This window comes from Oncorhynchus kisutch, linkage group LG22 (genome assembly GCF_002021735.2).
Source record: "Oncorhynchus kisutch isolate 150728-3 linkage group LG22, Okis_V2, whole genome shotgun sequence".
NCBI lineage: Eukaryota > Metazoa > Chordata > Actinopteri > Salmoniformes > Salmonidae > Oncorhynchus > Oncorhynchus kisutch.
This window is the reverse complement of record NC_034195.2, coordinates 36,221,273-36,243,677: the sequence shown is the minus strand read 5'-3', so window position 1 is coordinate 36,243,677 and position 22,405 is coordinate 36,221,273. Positions and strand designations below refer to the sequence as shown.

The 22,405-nt window shown below is 40.9% G+C and overlaps 1 protein-coding gene across 1 annotated transcript in view; it reads left to right on the top strand.

The window, feature by feature from the left end:
* The first annotated feature begins 371 nt into the window (after positions 1–371).
* Positions 372–22,405, top strand: part of LOC109867420 (guanine nucleotide-binding protein G(i) subunit alpha-1) — a 67,271-nt gene continuing 45,237 nt past the window's right edge. Inside the window, exon 1 of the mRNA XM_020456573.2 lies at positions 372–853. Within this exon, the coding sequence (XP_020312162.1) occupies positions 736–853 (118 nt within the window). The 5' untranslated portion in view covers positions 372–735. The remainder of the gene's footprint in view (positions 854–22,405) is intronic.

The window sequence follows — 22,405 nt, the reverse complement described above, 5'->3', positions numbered from 1 at the left end:
CATTCATTAGTTAACTTAATACCTAATCTCCATTAGTCTCCGTTAACTCTCGATAATCCATTTTAGATTACGGTGGCTAGCCTGTCTGGATCCTCTCCATAGGCCCTACACAGTCAACCTCATGCATTTGACATTATAAAGCTTATAATCACATATCAACACATAATCAACTATATTGTGAATTATTAGCATTTTCTAAATTAGAATTTAACATTGATGATGTTAAATCAATGACTATTAAAGTGCAATTGAACAGGGAAATGGACCCTCATCCAGATACTGTATCTACACTGTTTGTAGGGTATATAGTCAAATCTTTGGGCCAGCTGCCACTGTGCCGACAGAAAATAAAATTTTGAGCAAAGGGCTGCGCGCTATCACGCATGCGCAGACATCGGGTACGTGAACAACGGGAAACAGTCCATTGATCAACAGCTCAAAACAGGCAAAAAAAACGCTGCTTAACCGTTGCTCTTTTTAAAATTGTGAAATGATCATCTGAGTACTTTTAAATCGTTTTTAGAAGATAAATAGAAACCACAACGAAAAGCTTTTTTGAAGGAAAGTAATTTTAGAAGTGAGGCTGAGAAACAATTTATTTGGCTAGACTGGGTGCGAGGCAAGGGCGTGTTTGAATCGCAGAGGGAGACACCCTCCTTGTTTTAGCTTGTGCATGTTATTGCATTGTGTATATTTGGTATTTTTAACTGTTACGTTTTGGGAATCGGCTTGAAGATGGGGTGTACTCTGAGCACGGATGATAAACAGGCGCAGGAGCGCAGTAAAATGATCGACAGAAATTTACGGGACGACGGGGAAAAAGCAGCACGGGAGGTTAAGCTGCTTCTGCTCGGTGAGACCAAGACGGAGTGTTGAACGAATGGTTGAATGAAAAATTAGCTAGTTCGCTAACCTTGGTTAACTAGCTAGCTATATACCCAGCTAATGTTAACTAGTTTTATACAGGTGGTGTACAAGAGTTTGATAGTGCCAATATTGGCAACTTTTTATGAATGGAATAAAAATGAACACATTCAAATTTCTAGCTAACGTTAGCTACTTAGCTAGTCCTGTTGAGTTAGTCCTACTGGCAATGAACTAACTAAACTTGCTAGGTAACTATCCCTAGCCTTATTGGCTGGCTAATCCCTAGCCGACTACAATGGAGTTGAGCGGGGATTAGTGTGAGCGGACTAGAGCTCTGACGTCACATAATTGTTTTATCATATACTATTGTACTGATTTCAGCACCTAAAGAACATCCCGCAAGTACACACAACAATGTCGTGTTTAATTGCGGAAAATTCTTTGGGCGATGAAATCAATAGTTTTTAATAAAACATACATTTTATGTGACGTATGCGCTCCAGTCCGCCTACACGAGTTGCTGCTCAACTCTATTGTAAATGGTGGAATTGAGTTTAAACGCCTAGCTAATCCGTCTAGGTATCTCAGTGACTCAGGTGTCACGGCTAACTAACGTTAATCTCAAAGATCAGATTAACTAGGTGGTTTACATTACCTAGCTAGTAAACCAAAGTATTCAAAGTATCCTGTCTTGATTTGCACTGCCTTAGCAAAGCCGTTTGAAATTTTCAGCTGTGTGTGCACTCAGATAGCTTGAAAAATAATGATTCATAGCTACACTATATATACAAAAGTATGTGGACATCCCTTCAAATTAGTGGATTTGACTATTTCAGCCACACCTGTAGCTGACAGGTGTATAAAATCGAGCACACGACCATGCATTCTCCATAGACAAACATTGGGGGTGGATGGTCTTACTGAAGAGTTAAATGACTTTCAATGTGGCACCGTCATAGGATGCTACCTTTCCACCTGCTAGAGCTGCCCCTGTCAATTGTACGTGCTGTTATTGTGAAGTGGAAATGTCTAGGAGCAGCAGCTGCTCTGCCGCAAAGTGGTAGGCCACACAAGCTCCCAGAACAGGACCGCCAACTGCTGGAGCACTTAGCGTGTAAAAATTGTCTGTCCTTGGTTGCAACACTCACTAGAGAGTTCCAAATTGTCACCACAAGAGCTGATCGTCGGAAGCCTCATGAAATGGGTTTCCATGGCCGGGCAGTGCACACAAGCCTAAGATCACCATACGCAATGCCAAGCATTGACTGGAGTGGTGTAAAGCTTGCTGCCATTGGACTCTGGAGCAGTGGAAACGTGTTCTCTGGCATGATGAATCATGCTTCACCATCCGGCAGTCCGACAGACGGATCTGGGTTAGCCCAAAGTTTTGAAATGAGATGTTAGACGAGCAGGTGTCCACATACTTTTGGTCATGTAGTGTATCTGGCAAGCTGATCTGGCTACAAAACTGCAATGAATTCATCCAATGGTTAAGTAGTCATATAGCTAGCTAGCTATATGGAATTGCATATACAGTAACATAGATAGCTACTAGTATGAGCCATATGACAAATCGTAGTAGATAAAAGTATGAATCATTAAACTCTTGCTGAAAATGGACATGGCTTCTTCCACCCTCCTTTTTGCTGTAATAATAGTTCTAAGATTCCCACAGCATAATAATGTGTCTGTTTGTCAGTCAACTACCCACGTTATTTGTGTGATGGTCAGGCTTTATCATTTATTATGTTTCTCAGTTTGCTTCTCGAATAGATGTATGTTTTGTGTGTACTATTAAAATATTACATGTTTTATTTATTTTAAAGATAGCCAGTAGGGTTGCACATTTTGGGGAATATTCAGAGGTGGAAACATTCTGTGGGAATTAATGGGAATATATGCAAATTAATATTAATACAATTTAAACGTACATGTTTTTTGCATTGCATATATTTACCATACCATATGGAGACAAACAGCAATCTTTTGCCTTATAAGTAGACATAATTGCAAATGATTAAATCCTTCCAATAGAAATAAAAAAGAAACAATTTAGTTACGAATATTGAATGATCCATCGCATCTCCCAAAAATGTTTTCAACATACATCTGTAAAATGATAGTATAGAAACTAAAGCTTTGGTTGTCTTCCTCTCAGGCTTCCATGTTTTCCTCCTCAATGTCCACCTCTTGAACATCTGATTCTGAGGCCTCATCTTCACTGTCACTTTTCAACCTTGTTGAGGATGGCTCGTTGTCAGGCTCAAAAAGCCTCAAATTTGCCCGGGTGGCCCCTAATTTTTCAACCATTGTATTGGTCAGCCTGTTGCGTGCTTTGGTGTGTGTGTTCCCAAACAAGGACCAGTTGTGCTCTGAGGCGGCTGATGTTGGTGGGATTTGGAGGATGATGGAGGCAACAGGGGAAAGAACCTCAGATCCACAAGTCCCTTCCACCAGGTGGCTGATGAGATATGTTGGCACAACTGCCATATTGCATCTCCATCCCAAACCCGAAGTGTATTTCACCAGACTGCCAAGAACCTTGCCCTCATCTAGGCCAAGGTGGCGAGACACGGTAGTGATGACACCATAGGCCTTGTTGATCTCTGCTCCAGACAGGAAGCTCTTGCCAGCATAGTTGGTGTCCAACATGTACGCAGTGGCGTGTATGGGCTTCAGGCAGAAGTCTTCATACTTTTTGATGTATTCCAGAACTGCAGTTTCCTCTGCTTGGAGCAACAGTGAAGTGGGCAGGGTAGTACGGATTTCTTCCCTTACATCTGCAAGCAGAGTCTGAACATCAGACAGGATGGCATTGTCTCCCTAAATCCGTACAATGGCTACTGCTATAGGTTTCAGGCTGCTTACCACTCTCCCAAAATACATCATCCAGGAGGATCCTCTTGATTGGGCTGTCCATATCGGCAGACTGTGATATGGCCAGTTCTTGGAGAGACTCTTTCCCCTCCAGGAGACTGTCAAACATGATGACAACGCCACCCCAAATGGTGTTGCCGGGCAGCTTCAATGTGGTGCTCTTATTTTTCTCACCTTGCTTGGTGAGGTAGATTGCTGCTATAACTTGATGGCCCTTCACATACCTAACCATTTCCCGGGCTCTCTTGTAGAGTGTATCCATTGTTTTCAGTGCCGTGATGTCCCTGAGGAGCAGATTCAATGCATTAGCAGCACAGCCAATGGGTGTGATGTGAGGGTAGGACTCCTCTACTTTAGACCAAGCAGCCTTCATGTTCGCAGCATTGTCTGTCACCAGTGCAAATACCTTCTGTGGTCCAAGGTCATTGATGACTGCCTTCAGCTCATCTGCAATGTAAAGACCGGTGTGTATGTTGTCCCGTGTCTGTGCTCTTGTAGAATACTGGTTGAGGGGTGGAGATGTCGATAATTATTCTTTGCTCACGAACATTCGACCACCCATCAGACATGATTGCAATACAGTCTGCTTTATCTGATTTCCTTGACCTTCACTTGTAGTCTGTTGAACTCTGCATCCAGCAAATGAGTGGATAAAGCATGTCTGGTTGGAGGGGTGTATGCTGGGAGAAGAACATTCAGAAATCTCCTCCAATACACATTGCCTGTGAGCATCAGAGGTGAGCCAGTTGCATACACAGCTTGAGCAATACATTCATCAGCATTTCTCTGACTACGTTCCTCCATTGAGTCAAACTTCTGATTCCGGGAGGACCATGAGCTGTTGCTATCGATAAGGTGTCTGATTCATCATTTTCACCTTGATAGAAGTAGAGGGACTTTTGTCAGAGGTTGCTTGTTGTGAGCGCTGAGGGCACTTGATGTACTTGGCCAGATGATTTTGCATCTTTGTTGCATGATTTGGCACAGTATTTGCAAATGTACACAGATTGTCTTTCTACAATAGCTGCAGTGAAATGTCTCCACACATCATATTGTGCCCGTGGCATTTTCCTGTAAAAAAAAAACAAATACAACTCCATGTACAGATAAATAGTTTAGCAGTTAGATTAAACAACTCATTTGTAAGAAATGTATGGAAGCAGGTCAATTACCACTCAGTTAACAGGCTCAAGCAAGCTAAAAGCCCACATGGTAGCAAAAACTAACAAGTTAGAAATTATTTACACTTTGCTATAGGCTACTATTTACTAGTTAACAAAAAATTATTTATGTCATATAAAATATATTCACCCCACCAAGTATTGTAATCAAAACTTACCCGAAAGCATGTAGTCCTCGGCTCAGACAGTGTAGTAGTGTGTGCTCAATAGCATCTCATTAGTGTGCAAGCTCTTGAGAATCCGCTGTACATGTGATGTAAGAGTGCACTGTGCATGCAGAGGGTTGCAATTCCATTGAATTGGGGATAGTTTAACCAAAATATGCCACAAGACCTAGAATTGCCTTGTGTACCCCACAAAAAAGGTTCACTGTTATAAGCTAACTTTTTTTAAATGAATTTAAGCAAAATTCCCGGGTTAAACTACCCATGGAAAAATTCTGGAAATTCACCTGAGAGTTTCCGATCCTTTGCAACCCTAATAGCCAGCTTCAGTTCGCCTCACATTCCAGGTCAGGCTTCATCCGTACTACAACGGTGGATATTGCTTGGGGCTTGGAACTGAAAGAAAGGGCATCTTTCAAATTCAGCAGGCTATGGTGTGATATAGGCATTTAGAAGTGCTGTCTTTAAAAAAAAATGTGCTCAGGTTATCGTTAATGCAGTCTTTGGTGTGCTTATCAATGCACAAGCACTTTTCCCCCCACTCCTATCTGTGGAACAGCTTGTTGTGTTGTGGCCATAGACGTAATCCATAAAAGGGTTGTGGAACCTGTAACACTAGCACTTTTACTGTTAAACTCATGAGTACGCTAGCAATAGCTGCCAGTCTTGACTTGAATGGGAACTGCCATCCATTATGTCTATATTTGGTTGCCACTGTTGGTTTGGCTTTCTCAGATTTCTAAATACAATCGTGTGAAAACGTAGTAATGACAGCATTTGCTTCCAAACTAAATGTGTAATGTGATAGGTATTTTAACAGTAATATTTTTTTCACACATTTGATTAATAACATATTTAATCTGTTGTCTTTCTCAAATGAACGGGGTGATAATACAATCTTTGTGACCGGGTGGGTATCAGATTTCATTGGTCCTCAACTTGTGTCTCAGGCACTTCATTCAGGATAAGTGGAGTTAGCCCTGTATTAGCCTGCCTCGGAACAGTTCTGAAGTTAGTTCTGAAGGATTCATTGCTATAGAAATGTACCTGGATAAAAGGTGCGCCACTTTTGTGGTACAGGTTATCCCATTTTGAAATCAGTTGACCAAAGTTACTTTGCCAATACCTCAAACCTGATTTGTAGTATAGGGCTCAGGAGTGCTGTCTGTGTGGTGTGTTTACATGCAAAGACTCCGCCTCCACACCCTGGCTTCCCAGAGAATGTCCATTGACAACTCAGGTAGTCTAGTGTTAAAGTTTTATTAGTTATAAACTCAGCAAAAAAAATAATTGTCCCTTTTTTCCAGACCCTGTCTTTCAATGATAATTTGTAAAAATCCAAATAACTTCACAGATCTTCATTGTAAATGGTTTAAACTCTATTTTCTATGCTTGTTCAAAGAACCATAAACAATTAATGCACTGAGTTACAACAGGAACTGCCCGAGTTACACCAGGAACGCACAATCCCTCCATCAGTGCTCAGACTGTCCGCAATAGGCTGAGAGAGGCTGGGCTGAGGTATTGTAGGCCTGTTGTCTGGTGAGGACCTGTCTTACATCACCGGCCACAACGTCGCCTATGGGCACAAATCCACCGTCGCTGGACCAGACAGGACTGGCAAAAAGTGCTCTTCACTGACGAGTCACGGTTTTGTCTCACCAGGGGTGATGGTTAGATTTGCGTTTATCGTCGAAGAAATGCGCGTTACACCGAGGGCTGTACTCTGGAGCGGGATCGAGGTGGAGGGTCCGTCGTGGTCTGGGGCGGTGTGTCACAGCATCATCGTACTGAGCTTGTTGTCATTGGAGGCAATCTCAACGCTGTGTGTTACAGGGAAGACATCCTCCTCCCTCATGTCAGGATGAGCCTGCAGGAAGGGTACCACATGTCCCTCCAGCATGACAATCCCACAAGCCATACTGCTCATTCTGTGCGTGATTTCCTGCAAGACTGGAATGTCAGTGTTCTGCCATGGCCAGCGACGAGCCCATACTCAAATCCACTGAGCACATCTGGGACCCCCCAGAAATGTGGAACTTGCAGGTGCCTTGGTGGAAGAGTGGGGTAACATCTCACAGCAAGAACTGGCAAATCTGGTGCAGTCCATGAGGAGGAGATGCACTGCAGTACTTAATCCAGCTGGTGGCCACACCAGATACTGCTACTTTTGATTTTGACCCCCCCCCCCCCCCCTTTGTTCAGGGACACATTCAATTTCTGTTAGTCACATGTCTGTGGAACTTGTTCAGTTTGTCTCAGTTGTTAAATCATATGTTCATACAAATGTTTACACATGTTAAGTTTGCTGAAAATAAATGCCGTTGACAGTGAGAGGACGTTTCTATTTTTGCTGAGTTCATGTACGGAATATGCATGGTATACATTCAAAAGAATGTACGTTCCGTATTGACAATGCAGCAACAATAAGGAATAGTACATTTTTAAAAATAGGAATACGAACATAGTAAATTGCAGAATATAATAAACATTTTAGCTTAAGTATAGTACAGGAAGGCACAATTTTATAGAACAATATTTACATGTGTATTGGAGATGTGGGGGTCAAGTGTATAATAGGAGTCTGGTAGCAGCAGTTGTGACGTGTGCTAAGGTGCGGAGAATCAGAGCAGGTTGTCGTTCAAGTGTTCAGCAGTCTCACTTGTAGATCATTTTTAGTAACTTTTACATGTTCAGTGGAACTCAATTTGAGACCTGTCTCATTTTATAATGGTACCCTAAGGACCAAAAAATTCATTCGATACAACAACAAATAACTTCAAGATGGCTAAATGCATTGTATCAGGTTATTACAAGTTGTACAAATCAATTGAAACCGTTGCACTCTTCAGTGAACTTATTCAACAAGAGTTTTAAACTGCCCTATCAGCACCAGGAAAATCAGTTTTAATTTGTTTTATAAGGTATTCCATAACTGTGCTGCGTTAACTACCAAACTGTAGAGACAAGCAGGACCTCTCATTCGAACGGGTTTGGTATCTCATATTTTTGTGAGCTATGTTGGAAGCTTGTGGATCAGATTTTTGTAAACGAGAAGGGAGTAATGAGGTGATCTATGGGATAGTGAGGTCTATAGTGAGGTCCAGCAGACCCTCTGATACAGGATGCAGTGATGAGTATCAAAACTGTCACCTGTAATAAAGCGAAGTGCGCTATGGTAGACGGCATCCAAAGGTTTAAGAGTAGTGGCTGCTGCATTCTGGTAAATGGTGTCGCCATAGTCAAGAACTGGCAGGAACGTTGACTGTACAATCTGCTTCCTGCTGTTCATGGAGAGGCAACATTTTATTTCTTAAGTCCACTTTAAATTTGAGCTTCTTAACTAGCATCAGTGTATATATATATATATTTTTTAAACATTAGATCTTTATCAATCCAAACACCCAGATATTTATAGACGGGAACCCACTCGATGAAAGAACCATCCAATGAGTGAATATGTAGCCCATCTGACAAATACTTCTTTGAATTAGAGAACATCTATTTAGTTTTGCCCGCATTAAGTACAAGTTTTAAATCAACAAGGTTTCTGTATGTAACAATCGGATTGCAGCTCTAACAGCTTGGTCAACAAACATTTGGTGCAATGGCATACATAAACTTATCTTCTGCATACAGATGAATATTACAGGATATAATACATAGACCAATATTTATTAAAATTGTGAAGAGAATAGGTTTTAAAATTGACCCCTGCAGTACAACTTTCATAGTAGAGGAAACTGGACTTGACACCATCAGAAAGCACACAGTGTGTCTTGTCTGTCAAATATTTCTTAAACCATTTGCACGACTCCTTATCCAGAAACTGTTCCTAAGCCTGTTTGTATCAGACGTCATGCTCCGATGTTAAGGGAGAGAATAACTTGTTGCTGGGGTGTGGGGGTTCCTTGATGATGCTGCGTGCCTTCCTCAGGCACTGTTTTGAGTAGATGTTCTGGATGGGTGGAAGCACGGGCTATCTTCACCAACCACGGGAGGGCCTTGCGGTTGTGGATGGAGCAAGTCCCGTACCAGGCCATGATCAAGCCGGTCAGGCCCGCTCTCAATGGTGCAGCTGTAGTATTTGGAGAGGACCTGGGGCGGTATGCCAAACTTCTTCAGCCATCTTAGGAAGTACAGACGCTGTTGTCTTCTTGACAAGAGTGGTGGTGGTGGTGTTGGTCCATGATAAGTCCTCGGTGATGTGGAACTTGTGAGTCTCTACTACAGTCCCATTGATGTAGATTGTAACCTCTTCTGCTTCCTGAAATCAACAATCAGCTTTGCCAATCCTCACAGCCTGCAGTCTGCCCGTCAGGAAGTCGAGGATCCAGAGGCTGGTGTCCAGACCCAGGGCTCTGATCTAGGTGTCGATCTTGGAGGGGACAATAGTGTTGAATAGGGATGCACAATATATCGGTGAACATATCGGAATTGGTCGATATTGGCTGAAAATGGCAACAATCGGCCCGATTATCTAGTTTAACACCGATGTTAAAAACTGATGTCAAAGCTACCATGCATACCTATATAACGTACATGACGTAATAACGCCACATAAAATGTTGTGCAACACAGCATTCCTAACCTAGCCCACACAATGTCTGCTGTGTGGCTCGAGTAGTGAAAAAGTCGAGCAGTCATTTAGAAAGAGCAAGAGAAATTCAGCGAGACGACTTGAATGCAAAATCCATTAAAGCCAAGATAATAGAATTCATTGCCCTTGACAATCATCAGTTCTCTGTCGTGGGTGATATTGGCTTTAGCCGACTGGTCGAGCACCAGTACACACTACCACGCTATTTTTCAGATGTTGACCAACCGGAGTTGCACAGTAATATCGTCACTTCTATACTATAGAATGCCGTTTGGGTCTTTGCGTGTCAAAAAAGATACAGTAGCACTGTCAAAGCTGTACAAAAGTCTGCAAACACCGGCCACGAACGATATGTTTACAATACCGTGTTGGTAATAACGCAATTTGTTGGACCGCAACTTCTGGGGTAGCTAGCTTTAGCTTGGTACCTAGCTAGCTCCAATACAACCAGCCTGAAAATAATGACCAGTAGAAACTGCAGTCATTTTCATTATTTTTAGCAATGATTTAGGAATCCTTGTGTGTAAGCATTAGCTAGGTGGCCACTTGTTGTTCGCCTTTTGAAATTGAACTTCAGTTTATGAAAATAAATAGTTAGCCAGTTAACCCTGTTGCCCAAAGCTAACTTTATCTGGCTAGTCAGGCTCGACCGGGTTATGTGTTGTGAAGCTAGCCACAATAAGGATTAGGCAGAATAGTGGAATTTGCAGTTTGCATTCAAAATAAAAGTATGCCATTGACAGTGATGCAAATGAATACAAATAGTATAATTTTATTTTGAAGGCTAACCGCAAAGTCCGCTATTGTGGCTAATCCTTATTGTGGCTAGCTTCACATAATCAAATAAGGACTGTCTTATAAATGAGGGTTATTTTAGGTGACACCTAGATTGTCGTTTTGCAATGTTTTTGGGGAACATTGTTTGCATCCATGAGCTAGCTAGCTTTTTTTAATGACCAGCACTGTAGGTGCACAAGACAACTTTACCAGCATCATAGCATACGTATCGATGAATCGATGTGACATATGGAATACGAGTGATGGTGTAATAACTACGTAAAAAAATGTATGAAAGTGTTAAATAAGTGTTCTATGACACTCAAAGACCCAAATGGTGTTCCATAGAAATCCTGGTTGAGAATGAAACAAATGAACAACAAAACAGCACAGCAATTAAGTGAAAGAAATAGGTTTTGACTATGTTTAGAATCACTCTTGAGAGCCCTCAGCTGGCCACTGACGCAATGTAGTCGTTTATGCTCATCCTTCAAAATAAAGGCCTGAAACTACGTCTAAAGGCTGTAGACACCTTAGGGAAGCCACAGTAAATCTGGTTCATATCCCTTTCAATGGGCAATAGGGATGCATAGAAAGACAGGGGCTTCAAAATAAGAGTCACTTCCTGATTGGATTTTTCTCAGGATTTCGCCTGTAATATCAGTTCTGTTATACTCAGACAATATTCTTACAGTTTTGGAAACTTGAGAGTGTTTTCGATCTTAAGCTGTCAATTATATGCATATTCTAGCATGTGGTCCTGAGAAATAGGCGGTTTACTTTGGGAACGTTATTTTTCCAAAATTAAAAATAGTGCCCCCTAGTTGGGGACATATATACATTTTGGTCAGTGTTTGTGTGTGTAACCTTTTATTTAACTAGGCAAGTCAGTTAAGAACAAATTCTTATTTCAAATGACTGGCCAGACGACGCTGCACCAATTGTGCGCTGCCCTATGGGACTCCCAATCACGGCCGGATGTGATACAGCCTGGATTCGAACCAGGGACTGCAGTGACATCTCTTGCACCGTTTACACGCAGTGCCTTAGACCTCTGTGTCCGTGTGTGTGTTGAGCATTCTAGTACAGTTAAATTGTTAAAAGGCCGCACATTTAAAAAAAATATTGGGTATGTTTTTTTTTTGGCAAGGGAAATATTGGATATCAATATCGGCCAAAAATGTCATATCGGTGCATCACTACTGTTGAATGCTGAACTGTAGTCAATGAACAACATTCTCACAGGTGTTCCTTTTGTCCAGATGTGCTACGGTCGTGTGAATGGCAATGGCATCTTCCGTGGATCTGTTGCAGTGTTAGGCAAATTGGAAGGGGGCCAGTGTACCTGGCATGCTTGCCTTTGAGGGCCATGACGAGCTACATTACACACATCTGTTGCAAAAAGTGCTACCCAAAGCCTCTGTAGGAAATGTCTACCCCAGTCTTTCTTCCCTAAACTTGTGATTTAGGCTAAACTTTGGATTGCCATAAGTATTTTTATTGCATCAAACGAACATTGTACAGAACAATATACAAATATCACAAAGACCAAAGAAAAGTAAATATACTGAACAAAAATATAAACGCAACAATTTCAACGGTTTTACTGGGTTTACAATTCATATCAGTCAATTGAAATAAATAAATGAGGTCCTAATCTGTGGATTTCACATGACTGGCCAGGGGCACAGCCATTGTCGGGCCTAGGCCCACCCACTGGGGAGCCGGGCCCAGCCAATCAGTGTGTCTTTACCCACAAAAGGGCTTTATTACAGATAGCTGATGAAACTGAGGAGTATTTCTGTCTGAGTGATTGGTCTCAAACGATCCCGCATGTGAAGAAACCGGATGTGGATGTCCTGGGCTGGCGTGGTTACACGGTCGTCTGCGTTTGTGAAGGCGGTTAGACATATCAGAGAAATTAACATTTGGTAGAGAAATTAACATTCCATTCTCTGTCAACAGCTCTTGTGGACATTCCTGCTGTCGGCATGCCAATTGCACGTGACTTGTTATGTGACACAACTGCACATTTTTTTGTGGCCTTTTGTCCCCAGTACAAGGTGTACCTGTGTAATGCTCATGCTGTTTAATCAGCGTCTTGATATTCCACACCTGCCAGGTGGATGTATTATCTTGGCCTTGGAAAAATGCTCACTAACGGATGTAAATCAATCTGTGCACAAAATTTGAGAAATAAGCTTTTTGTGCTCATTGGATCTTTTATTTCAGCTCATTAAGTGGTGCAGTGGTCTAAGGCTGTGCTGAGGCAGCCTCCGGTTCAATCCCAGATTGTGTCACAGCCGGCCGTGACCGGGAGACCCATGAGTCGGTGCACAATTGTCCCAGCGTCGTCAGGGTTAGGGGAGGGTTTGGCTGGCCTGGATTTCCTGGACTCGTGCTCTAGTGTCTTGTGGCGCCTGCAAGCTGACATCGGTCGTCAGTTGGACAGTGTTTCCTCCCACACATTGGTGCGGCTGGCTCCCAGGTTAAGCGAGCAGTGTGTCAAGAAGCCGTGCGTCTTGCAGGGTCGTGTTTTGGAGGACGTTTGCCTCTCCCGAGTCCGTAGGGGAGTTGCAGCGATGAGACAAGACTAACTACCAATTAGTGAAATAAAACAAAAACATGAGACACTTCACATTGACTTTTATTTTTGTTCAGTATAATAAATACAACCAGAGACACAAGCATATTACTTTGATCATTTCCTATTATTGCCTTTCAGGGATGTTATAATATTCTATATCAATTAGAAAAATATGTAAGTTTATTTTTTACCCATGAACTTCATTTATATCTTTGAGTATATTGTGTTAGTCACCTCCCTCACCCATTTGGTAGTCCTGTCTCTCCAGTTGGTGGTTGGCGGTTGCTTGGCAACATGCACAGGCTGGTTCACATTACCAGCAGTGAGGTCAACAGCGGGCTGAACAAACGCAACTGGGGCATGATGAACCACTCACCTGACTGCTGCTGGAAGACCTAGGCATTATTAATTAAACTTACCTGGCTCTAAGGCTTGGGGATGAACTGAACTCGCCTACAGTGCCTTTAGAAAGTATTCATACCCTTTGACTTATTCCACATTTTGTTGTTACAGCCTGAATTCAAAATTGATATTTTCTCACCCATCTACACACAATGACAAATTGAATACATGTTTTTAGAAATGTTTGGAAATTTATTGAAAATGAAATGCAGAAATATCTCATTTACATACTGTAAGTACCCACACCCGAGTCAATACTTTGTAGAAGCACCATCGGCAGCGATTACAGATGAGTCTTTCTGGGTGAGTCTCCAAGAGCTTTCCACACCTGGATTGTACAACATTTGCCCATTGTTTTTATTTTCAAAATTATTCAAGCTCTGTGAAATTGGTTGTTGATCATTGTTAGACAATCATATCTTGCTGTAGATTTAAGTCAAAACTGTAACTCTTCCACTTAGGAACGTTCTCTGTCTACTTGGTAAGCAACTTCAGTGTAGATTTGGCCTTGTTTTAGGCAGTGTTGGGGAAAAAGTACTCCATTGTCATAAATAAGTAAAAGATACCTTAATAGAAAATGAGTCGAGTGAAAGTCACCCAGTAAAATACTACTGGAGTAAAAGTCTAAAAGTATTTGGTTTTAAATATACTTAGGAATCAAAAGTAAATGGAATTGCTAAAATGTACTTAAGTATAAACTATTTAAAATTCCTTATTATGCAAACCAGACGGCACATTTTCCATTTTTTTTATTTTTAAATTGACGGATAACCAGGGGCACACACCAACAAACGAAGCATTTGTGTTTAGTGAGTCCGCCAGATCAGAGGCGTAGGGATGACCAGGGATGTTATGTTGATAAGCGTGTTAATTGGACCATTTTCATGTCAAAACGTAACGAGTACTTTTGGGTGTCAGGGAAAATGTATGGAGTACATTATATACTTTAGGAATGTTGTGAAGTAAAAGTTGGCAAAAATATAAATACCACAAACTACTTAAGTAGTATTATAAAGTATTTGTACGTAAGTACTTTACACCACTGGTTTTAGGTTATTGTTCTGCTGAAAGGGGAATTAATCTCCCGGAGTCTGGAAATCAGAATGAACCAGGTTTTCCTCTAGGATTTTTGCCTGTGCTAAGCTCCATTATGTTCATTTTTTTTATCCTGAGAAACTCTCCAGTCCTTAATGATTACAAGCATACCCATAACATGATGGAGAATGGTACTCAGTAATTTATTGGATTTGCCCCAAACAACTTTTTTTCCTGAAAACGGTGTTAATTGCTTTGCTACATTTTTTGCAGTATTACTTCAGTGCCTTGTTGCAAACAGGATGCATGTTTTGGAGTATTTATATTCTCTACAGGCTTCCTTTTCACTCTGTCAATTAGGTTAGTATTGTGGCATAACCGTTTTCTCCTATCACAGCCAATAAAGTATGTTTTTAATTCCATCTGCTTTTTAAAAAGATATGTTAAACACTATTGCACTCATTGAGTCCATACAACTTGTGACTTGTTAAGCACATTTTTACTCCTGAACTTAAGGCTTGCCATAAGAGGAATTTAATACTTATTAACAAGACATTTCAGCTTTCCATTTTTTACTTGTCAAAAATTCTAAAAACATAATTCAATTTTGACTATGGGGTATTGTGTGTAAGTCAGTGACACAAATATTGAATGTAATCCATTTTAAATTCATTTTGTAACACAACAAAATGTGGAAAAGTTTCTGAAGTCACTGTAGCTCTAAGATTGGTGAACCAAACTTACCTGACTGCTGTGAAGTTGCCCCAATTAGCCAGTAGGGTCTCTGGCATTAAAGCAGCTTTTCCCAGCTATTGGGTTCTCTGCATATCGGGCATGTTCTAGGCCAGGGCTTAATTGCAGTATCAGGTGCTGTATCCACAGTGTCTCAAGTATAGAAAATTGGTCATAAGTACTGAGAATAGACATTTTACTTGTATGAGTAAAAATAAAAGCTATGCATGAATCTTTTTAGTAATGAGTTCCATCTAGTCGACATATTAAGTAGGCAGTGAGTCAGTGGTTCCTGCACAATAGACAGACTTTCTTTGTAGTTGTACAATTTTGGGGGGGGTCTTTTGTAATGACGGACCCATAAATAATCTAGGCCTATATGCAACAGTATTTCGCATGAGGCCTAATTCGCATGAAATGCCAAAATACGTATCAACTAGGCTTATTTTGATTATTTCAGTAAACTACATGTTAGTTCAACTTATCCCTTTGGAGTGCAATATCACTTGTATTTTATTTTTAGATGTCTATACTTAGGCCCTAGGATGCTTTCAATTGCCCAATGTTAACCTTTGATTGTTTTCGGTGAAAATGATAAACCTTTCAAACATTTTCTGCAACATTATTGACAAGTGATTTGATGCCTACTGTGCCAAAGTGATTTAGAGTTAGGGTTTTAACAAAATTCTGCCATTAAAAACCATGTATGATTCAGTGCAATATGCCTATCGCATAAAAAATATCAGAATTGGTTAAAAGGTTATTCATGCCAACATTAGGCAAGAAAAAAAGTTATTGTTTTATTTCTAATTGATGAACTCAAATTCTATGTAAATGTGATAAGTATTCAAACCCTTTACTTGGTACATTGAAGCACCTTTGGCAGAGATCACAGCATTGAGTCTTCTTCGGTATGACACTACAAACTTGGCACACCAGTGTTTGGGGAGTTTCTCCCATTCTTCTCTGCAGATGGAGAGCGTAGCTGCACAGCTTTTTTCCGGGCTGTGCCACTCAAGGACATTTAGACTTGTCCCGAAGCCACTCCTGCATTGTCTTGGCTGTGTGCTTAGGATCGTTTGTCCTGTTGGCAGGTGAACCTTCACCCCAGTCTGAGGTCCTGAGGACTCTGGAGCAGGTTTTCATCAAGGGATCTCTCTGTACTTTTCTCCGTTCATCTTTGCCTCGATCCTGACTGGTCTCCCAGTCCTTGCCGCTGAAAAACATTCCCACAACATGATGCTGCTGCCACCGTGCTTTACCGTAGGGATGGTGCCAGGTTTCCTCCAGATGTGACGCTTGGCATTCAGGCCAATATTGATTTCATCATACTCAGAGAATCTTGTTTCTCATGATCTGGGAGTCCTTTAGGTGCCTTTTGGCACACTTCAAGCGGGCTGTCATGTGCCTTTTACTGAGGGGTGGCTTTCGTCTGCCACTCTACAATCAAAGCCTGATTGTTGGATTGCTGGGGAGAGTGTTGTTCTCCCATCTCCACAGAGGATCTCTGGAGCTCTGTCAGAGTGACCATCGGGTTCTTGGTCACCTCCCTGACCAAGCCTTTATCCCCTGATTGGGCAGTTTGACGGGGCAGCCAGCTTTAGGAAGAATCTTGGTGATTCCAAACCTCTTCCATTTAAGAATGATGGAGGCCACTGTGTTCTTGGGGACCTTCAGTGCTGCTGAAGGTTTTTGGTACCCTTTCCCAGGTCTATGCCTGGACACAATCCTGTCTCTGTGCTCTATGGACAATTCCTTCAGACCTCATGGCTTGGTTTTTTCTCTGACATGCACTGTCAACTGTGGGACCTTATAAATAAATAAATAAATAAATATATATATATATATATATATATATATATATATATGTATGTGTGTGCCTTTCCAAATCATGTCCAATCAATTGAATTTAACACAGGTGAAATTTATTGAATCTACTTTGGAATAAGGCTGTAACGTAACAAAATGTGGAAAATGTCCAGGGATCTGAATACTTTCCGATACTTTCCACTGTTTATCAAAAGGTTTACCATTGCAACATTCAATGTACAGTCACATTCACTGTGGTTGTCTAAATTGTGCTATAGAGTTCACATCTGGCAACGCCTCATCGAGTTTGACATTGTTGCAAATGAGGAAGAATAACCAATGACTGCCGTCATCACTAGCTTTCCTTTGCGTTACCTCAAACTGTCGTGATTACTAGCTGAGATACCTTTTTGAGTTGTTTTTAGTCCTGGCTCAGTTTGCCTGAGCAGTGCCTTAAAACATCATTCTAAAACCTACTCTGAGTTGGGATTTTTTTGGGGGGGTTAGCAGTTAAAACAATAGTGTTATCACCACCACTTTGGTAAAAAGCTGAGGGATAGGGCTGGATAAATGTAACCTCTTTTGAATTGTTAGAGCTATGGATGCAAGGACTGATCCACGATATAAAAATGTGTAGTTTTAACCATGTTTTGAGACTATAGTGTTTGTTTACATTTACTTTGTTTCCAAACAGTAAAACAAGCTTAAGTTTTAGTTCTGATGGAGTACGACTGTTGAAATAAGCTCATATCTGCAGGAGCGGCAGGGTAGCCTAGTGGTTAGAGCGTTGGACTAGTAACCGGAAGGTTGCAAGTTCAAACCCCCGAGCTGACAAGGTACAAATCTGTCGTTCTGCCCCACTGTTCCTAGGCCGTCATTGAAAATAAGAATTTGCCTAGTTAAATAAAGGTAAAATAAAAAAAATATCAGAGGGGGCTGCTGAGGGGAGGACGGCTCATAATAATGGCTGGAAAGGAGCTAATGGAATGGCATCAAACAAATGGAATCCTTGTTTTATTTGATACCAGTCCACTTTAGCCGTTAACACAAACCTGTCCTCCCCAAATTAAGGTTTCACCAGCCTCCTGTCTGTAATAGCCAGAGTTTTTTTGTTACAGTGCGTTAGCTAATATGATAACATCATGGTCAGAGTAGGAGACCTTAACATTGCACATTACGCTCACTGCAGCAGCAGTATGGGGATCAGAGAATGTGAGCAGAGCTGGAGCAAAGTATTCCCAATTTGCCTGGGCCAAGAGGCCTATCCATTTTCACTCCAGTAGCGCTCACATCACAAGCTCAGGGCATGTCTGGGCCAGAATGCATTTGTAGTTTATTTCTTTGCTGCTATAACCCCTTGCTTTAGCTATTGTCATGGAGTTCACTAAATGTCTTTATAAAGAAACTGATACAAGACACAGGTGAAAAATCAAGGTGACTTACAAAGATGAGGACTGCCGAGTGCAGTGATGTAGTGTCCAACTATAGAATTGTGGAATCTGGAAAGACCCTTGTCCCGAAAGCATGATGGTGTACTATGTGAACATTCTAAAAGAAAGGAAGGAGGTGGGTAGCTCCTAGTATTTCTTTTTTTCTATTATATAGGCTGTAATTGATTTTGGCCCAATAGGCCTGGCATATTCCCACTTTCAAGGAGCTTTCTGTTTTGTTTGGGTTATTTTGCCTTAAAACCTTTAGGCCTACCTATGTAAAAAAAAATATGCATATCTGCCCAGCCTGGCAAGAGTGTCCCGAAGGGTGTTGAGCATTCCCAGTGGTTCTCCAAGCGTGGAGAGGATGTTCTCCACTGCTGGCCTGCTCTCCAGGCACTGTTGCAAAATAAATTCAAAGACACTGCAGGCTAAGGCATTTTTTGTTTAATTTGTATTTAATTCGAAGTAGGTCACAGCACATATGCGCAATTTATAGACTATAATGATTGAGTTCAATGAAATGCTGAGTGCTTTATGTCCCTACCAGCCTAGTGTCGCACTCGCAAGTGCTTCAGTGTATTTGTTTGTAGGCTATAGCTTTGAAGTAATATAGCCAAAATAATTCATTTTTGTTCCTTCTTAGGCTCCCTATCTGGTTCCTGACTTAATTTAGTGTTTATATGCCGTTTTAATACGACATGTAGCCTATTTGAAATGATGAGCGCTTCTTACATTCACCTTTTCATGTACATTAAAATACTTTTTCTTTCAAATCATATGGCTTGGTTTCAATACTTCAAAACCAAATGGTAGGTCCAGGTAGTCACAAAAATAGATGGGTGTTGGTTAAATTTACATTTTATGAATGGCGTGATTTTGAGTGGCAGTTCTTTTTTTCTTCTCTTTCTTGTGAGCGGAGTGTTTAGCCGAGCGGTTGGAAAGAATGTGGAGCACCAAGCTCCACTCCATGAGTGATGAGTGGGATTTCCGACCTCTCACATACTCTGATGGTGATGTGTAGACTACGCGTCATTTGAGATGAGCCTAATTAGAATTTTTATGGCAGGTTCTTTTCCTCACCCACAGTAGCACCTGCATGGGGCATGTGTGGGGGCTTGGCTGGCTGGCTCTGAGCAGTTCAGGAGCACTCCACAGGAGGGGGTATGTGGACAAGTGTCTTCAACAGAACATTTTGTTGACTGTAATCTTAAATCTTTAACACGTTGATCCACTACAATGCTTTAAATGGGATATCCTTTGTGTGTGTGCAGTCAGACTATGACTCATACACACATTGATTTTCCTATGCCAGGGATTGCGCTGGGGGTGTCTGCATGAATCCTCAGATGAAATCTGTTTTGAATGGGTGGGTCGTCACAGATTGTGAGTTGTCTCATTGTGTATTGTGCTTAGAAGAAATGTTTCTATTTCAGATGCTCAGAAGGACATTTCCGTCCCCTGGGCCAGTGGTGTTCGTGTTGACCTACAATAAAGTCAGCAAAAAAAAGAAACGTCCCTTTTTCAGGACCCTGTCTTTCAAAGGTAATTCGTAAAAATACAAATAACTTCATAGATCTTCATTGTAAAGGGTTTAAACACAGTTTCCCATTCAATGAACCATAAACAATTAATGAACATGCACCTGTGGAACGGTCGTTAAGACACTAACAGCTTAGACGGTAGGCAATTAAAACCTCTTAGAGCTCCCCCCTACTTTGTGCAATTTCCTCCTGAAGACATACCCAAATCTAACAGCCTGTAGCTCAGGCACAGAACCAAGGATATGCATATTCTTGGTACCATTTGAAAGAAAACACTCTGAAGTTTGTGTAAATGTGAATTGAATGTAGGAGAATATAACGCAATAGATTTGGTTTAGATAAAAACAATGAAAGAAAACATGTTTTTTTTTTGTATCATCATCTTTAAAATGAACAAGATAAAACAAACATTCAGGATGATTTCAGTGAAAAATATAAGAGGGCAACAGTACTTGTGCAAAGTTTCAGAATGGTAACATCCAAAATGAATGTGCTACATGACATTTATCATGAAGTCACCCAGGTATCCCACACAAGTAGCCCAAATGTGGCCAAATTGGTGGTTATACATTTTGAAACAAATCACTATATACAAAATACCAAAATGGTATTCTAACCCCCCCCCCCCCCAAAAAAAATGGGGAAAAATATAATTATTGATAAAAAAATATATGGAAAAAAAAAATATATATATATATATATTTACAAAAGAACATGGGTAACTATTTACACACTTTTTCAATATTTGGAAGACCCTCAGTACTCAATCAAATCAATTTATATAGCCCCAGCCTAAAACCCCAAACAGCAAGCAATGCTGTTTCTCTAGAAACCTAGAGAGGAACCAGGCTATGAGGGGTGGCCAGTCCTCTTCTGGCTGTGCCGGGTAGAGATTGTAGAGGGTGCAACAGGACAGCACCTCAAGAGTAAAAATGAACAGTTTAGGGTTCCATAGCCGTAGGCAGAACAGTTGAAACTGGAACAGCGGCAAGGCCAGGTGGACTGGGGACAGCAAGGAGTCATCATGCCAGGTAGTCCTGACGCATGGTTCTAGGGCTCAGGTCCTCTGAGAGAGAGAGAGAGAGAGAGAGAGCGAATTAGAGAGAGCATACTTAAATTCACACAGGACACCGGATAAGACTCCCATTCGGAGTCAGTGTCACTGTGAAAGAAAATGTTCAGTTAGAATAGTTTCACATATGAGCCCTGTATCAACAGGTATAATAACTATATATATATATATATATATATATTCAATATTATTTGTGATTTTTATTTTAGAAGCAATATATTAAGGGGGGAGGGCAGGCCCACAACAATGGCCAAAGTGAAATGGAGACAGTAGATACAACTGGTCCGTTGTAATATAATATATATATATATATATATATATATATATAATATATATATATATTGTAATATAATATATATATATATATTATATATATATATATATATTATATTACAACGGACCAGTTGTATCTACTGTCTCCATTTCACTTTGGCCATTGTTGTGGGCCTGCCCTCCCCTCAACAGCCTCAAATAGGCTATTTCATCTGGGGTGGGGCGGCAGACACGCGCATCTCACATTTCATGACATTACATGTTAATATATTGCTTCTAAAATAAAAATCACAAATAATATTTTATATTATTAATTTCAAACAAGGGCATTAGCATGATAAGAACTTACCAGTCCAAAACGATGTCCTCTCCCGTTCAAATAATATTCCTCCACAATCGCTAAATGATTCATCCTACAACAATCTCTGTCTCACTTTCCCAATCAATTTATTCTAAAATTGTGTGTACATCTGTATATCTATACTTAGATGTAGCTTTCCCTGACTTAGTTGCCATACTGATTGATATATAAAAAGCTGAATCTGCGCGTTTACCAAACAATGCGGTGCGTAATGTGTGTTTCTCCTTCCGGTATGAAACTTCAATAGCGACTGACTCTCGTTACGCTGGAGCTTACTACATGGGTTGGTCTTGCAACACATAAACATGACCTATTGCCGTTTAGCTCAGCTCATTGGCTATCTACCCAGCTAGATTTCAAGACGATCGGTGGTCATTGGGTTAAAAGACAGTCAATCAACAAAACAGTGGGCAAATCATTGGTGGACAATGTTGTCATGACTTGTTATCTTCAAATCGGTTTCTGCGTTCTGCGAAATAGCCCATCAGGTTTGGTTGTGTTACAAACAAACCAGTTGATTGCAGTGAAACCAAACATGACTGGAAAAGTCACGTTCTGTGTGGGTTATTTACCTGGAATGTGTCGTCAAATGGAATGAGACGGAATTCACGACTCAAGCTGTTCGCAAAATGTTTCGTGTTAGGCTATAAAACTGGATTTTATCAAACAAAAGATCATTCATTGCGTCACAATG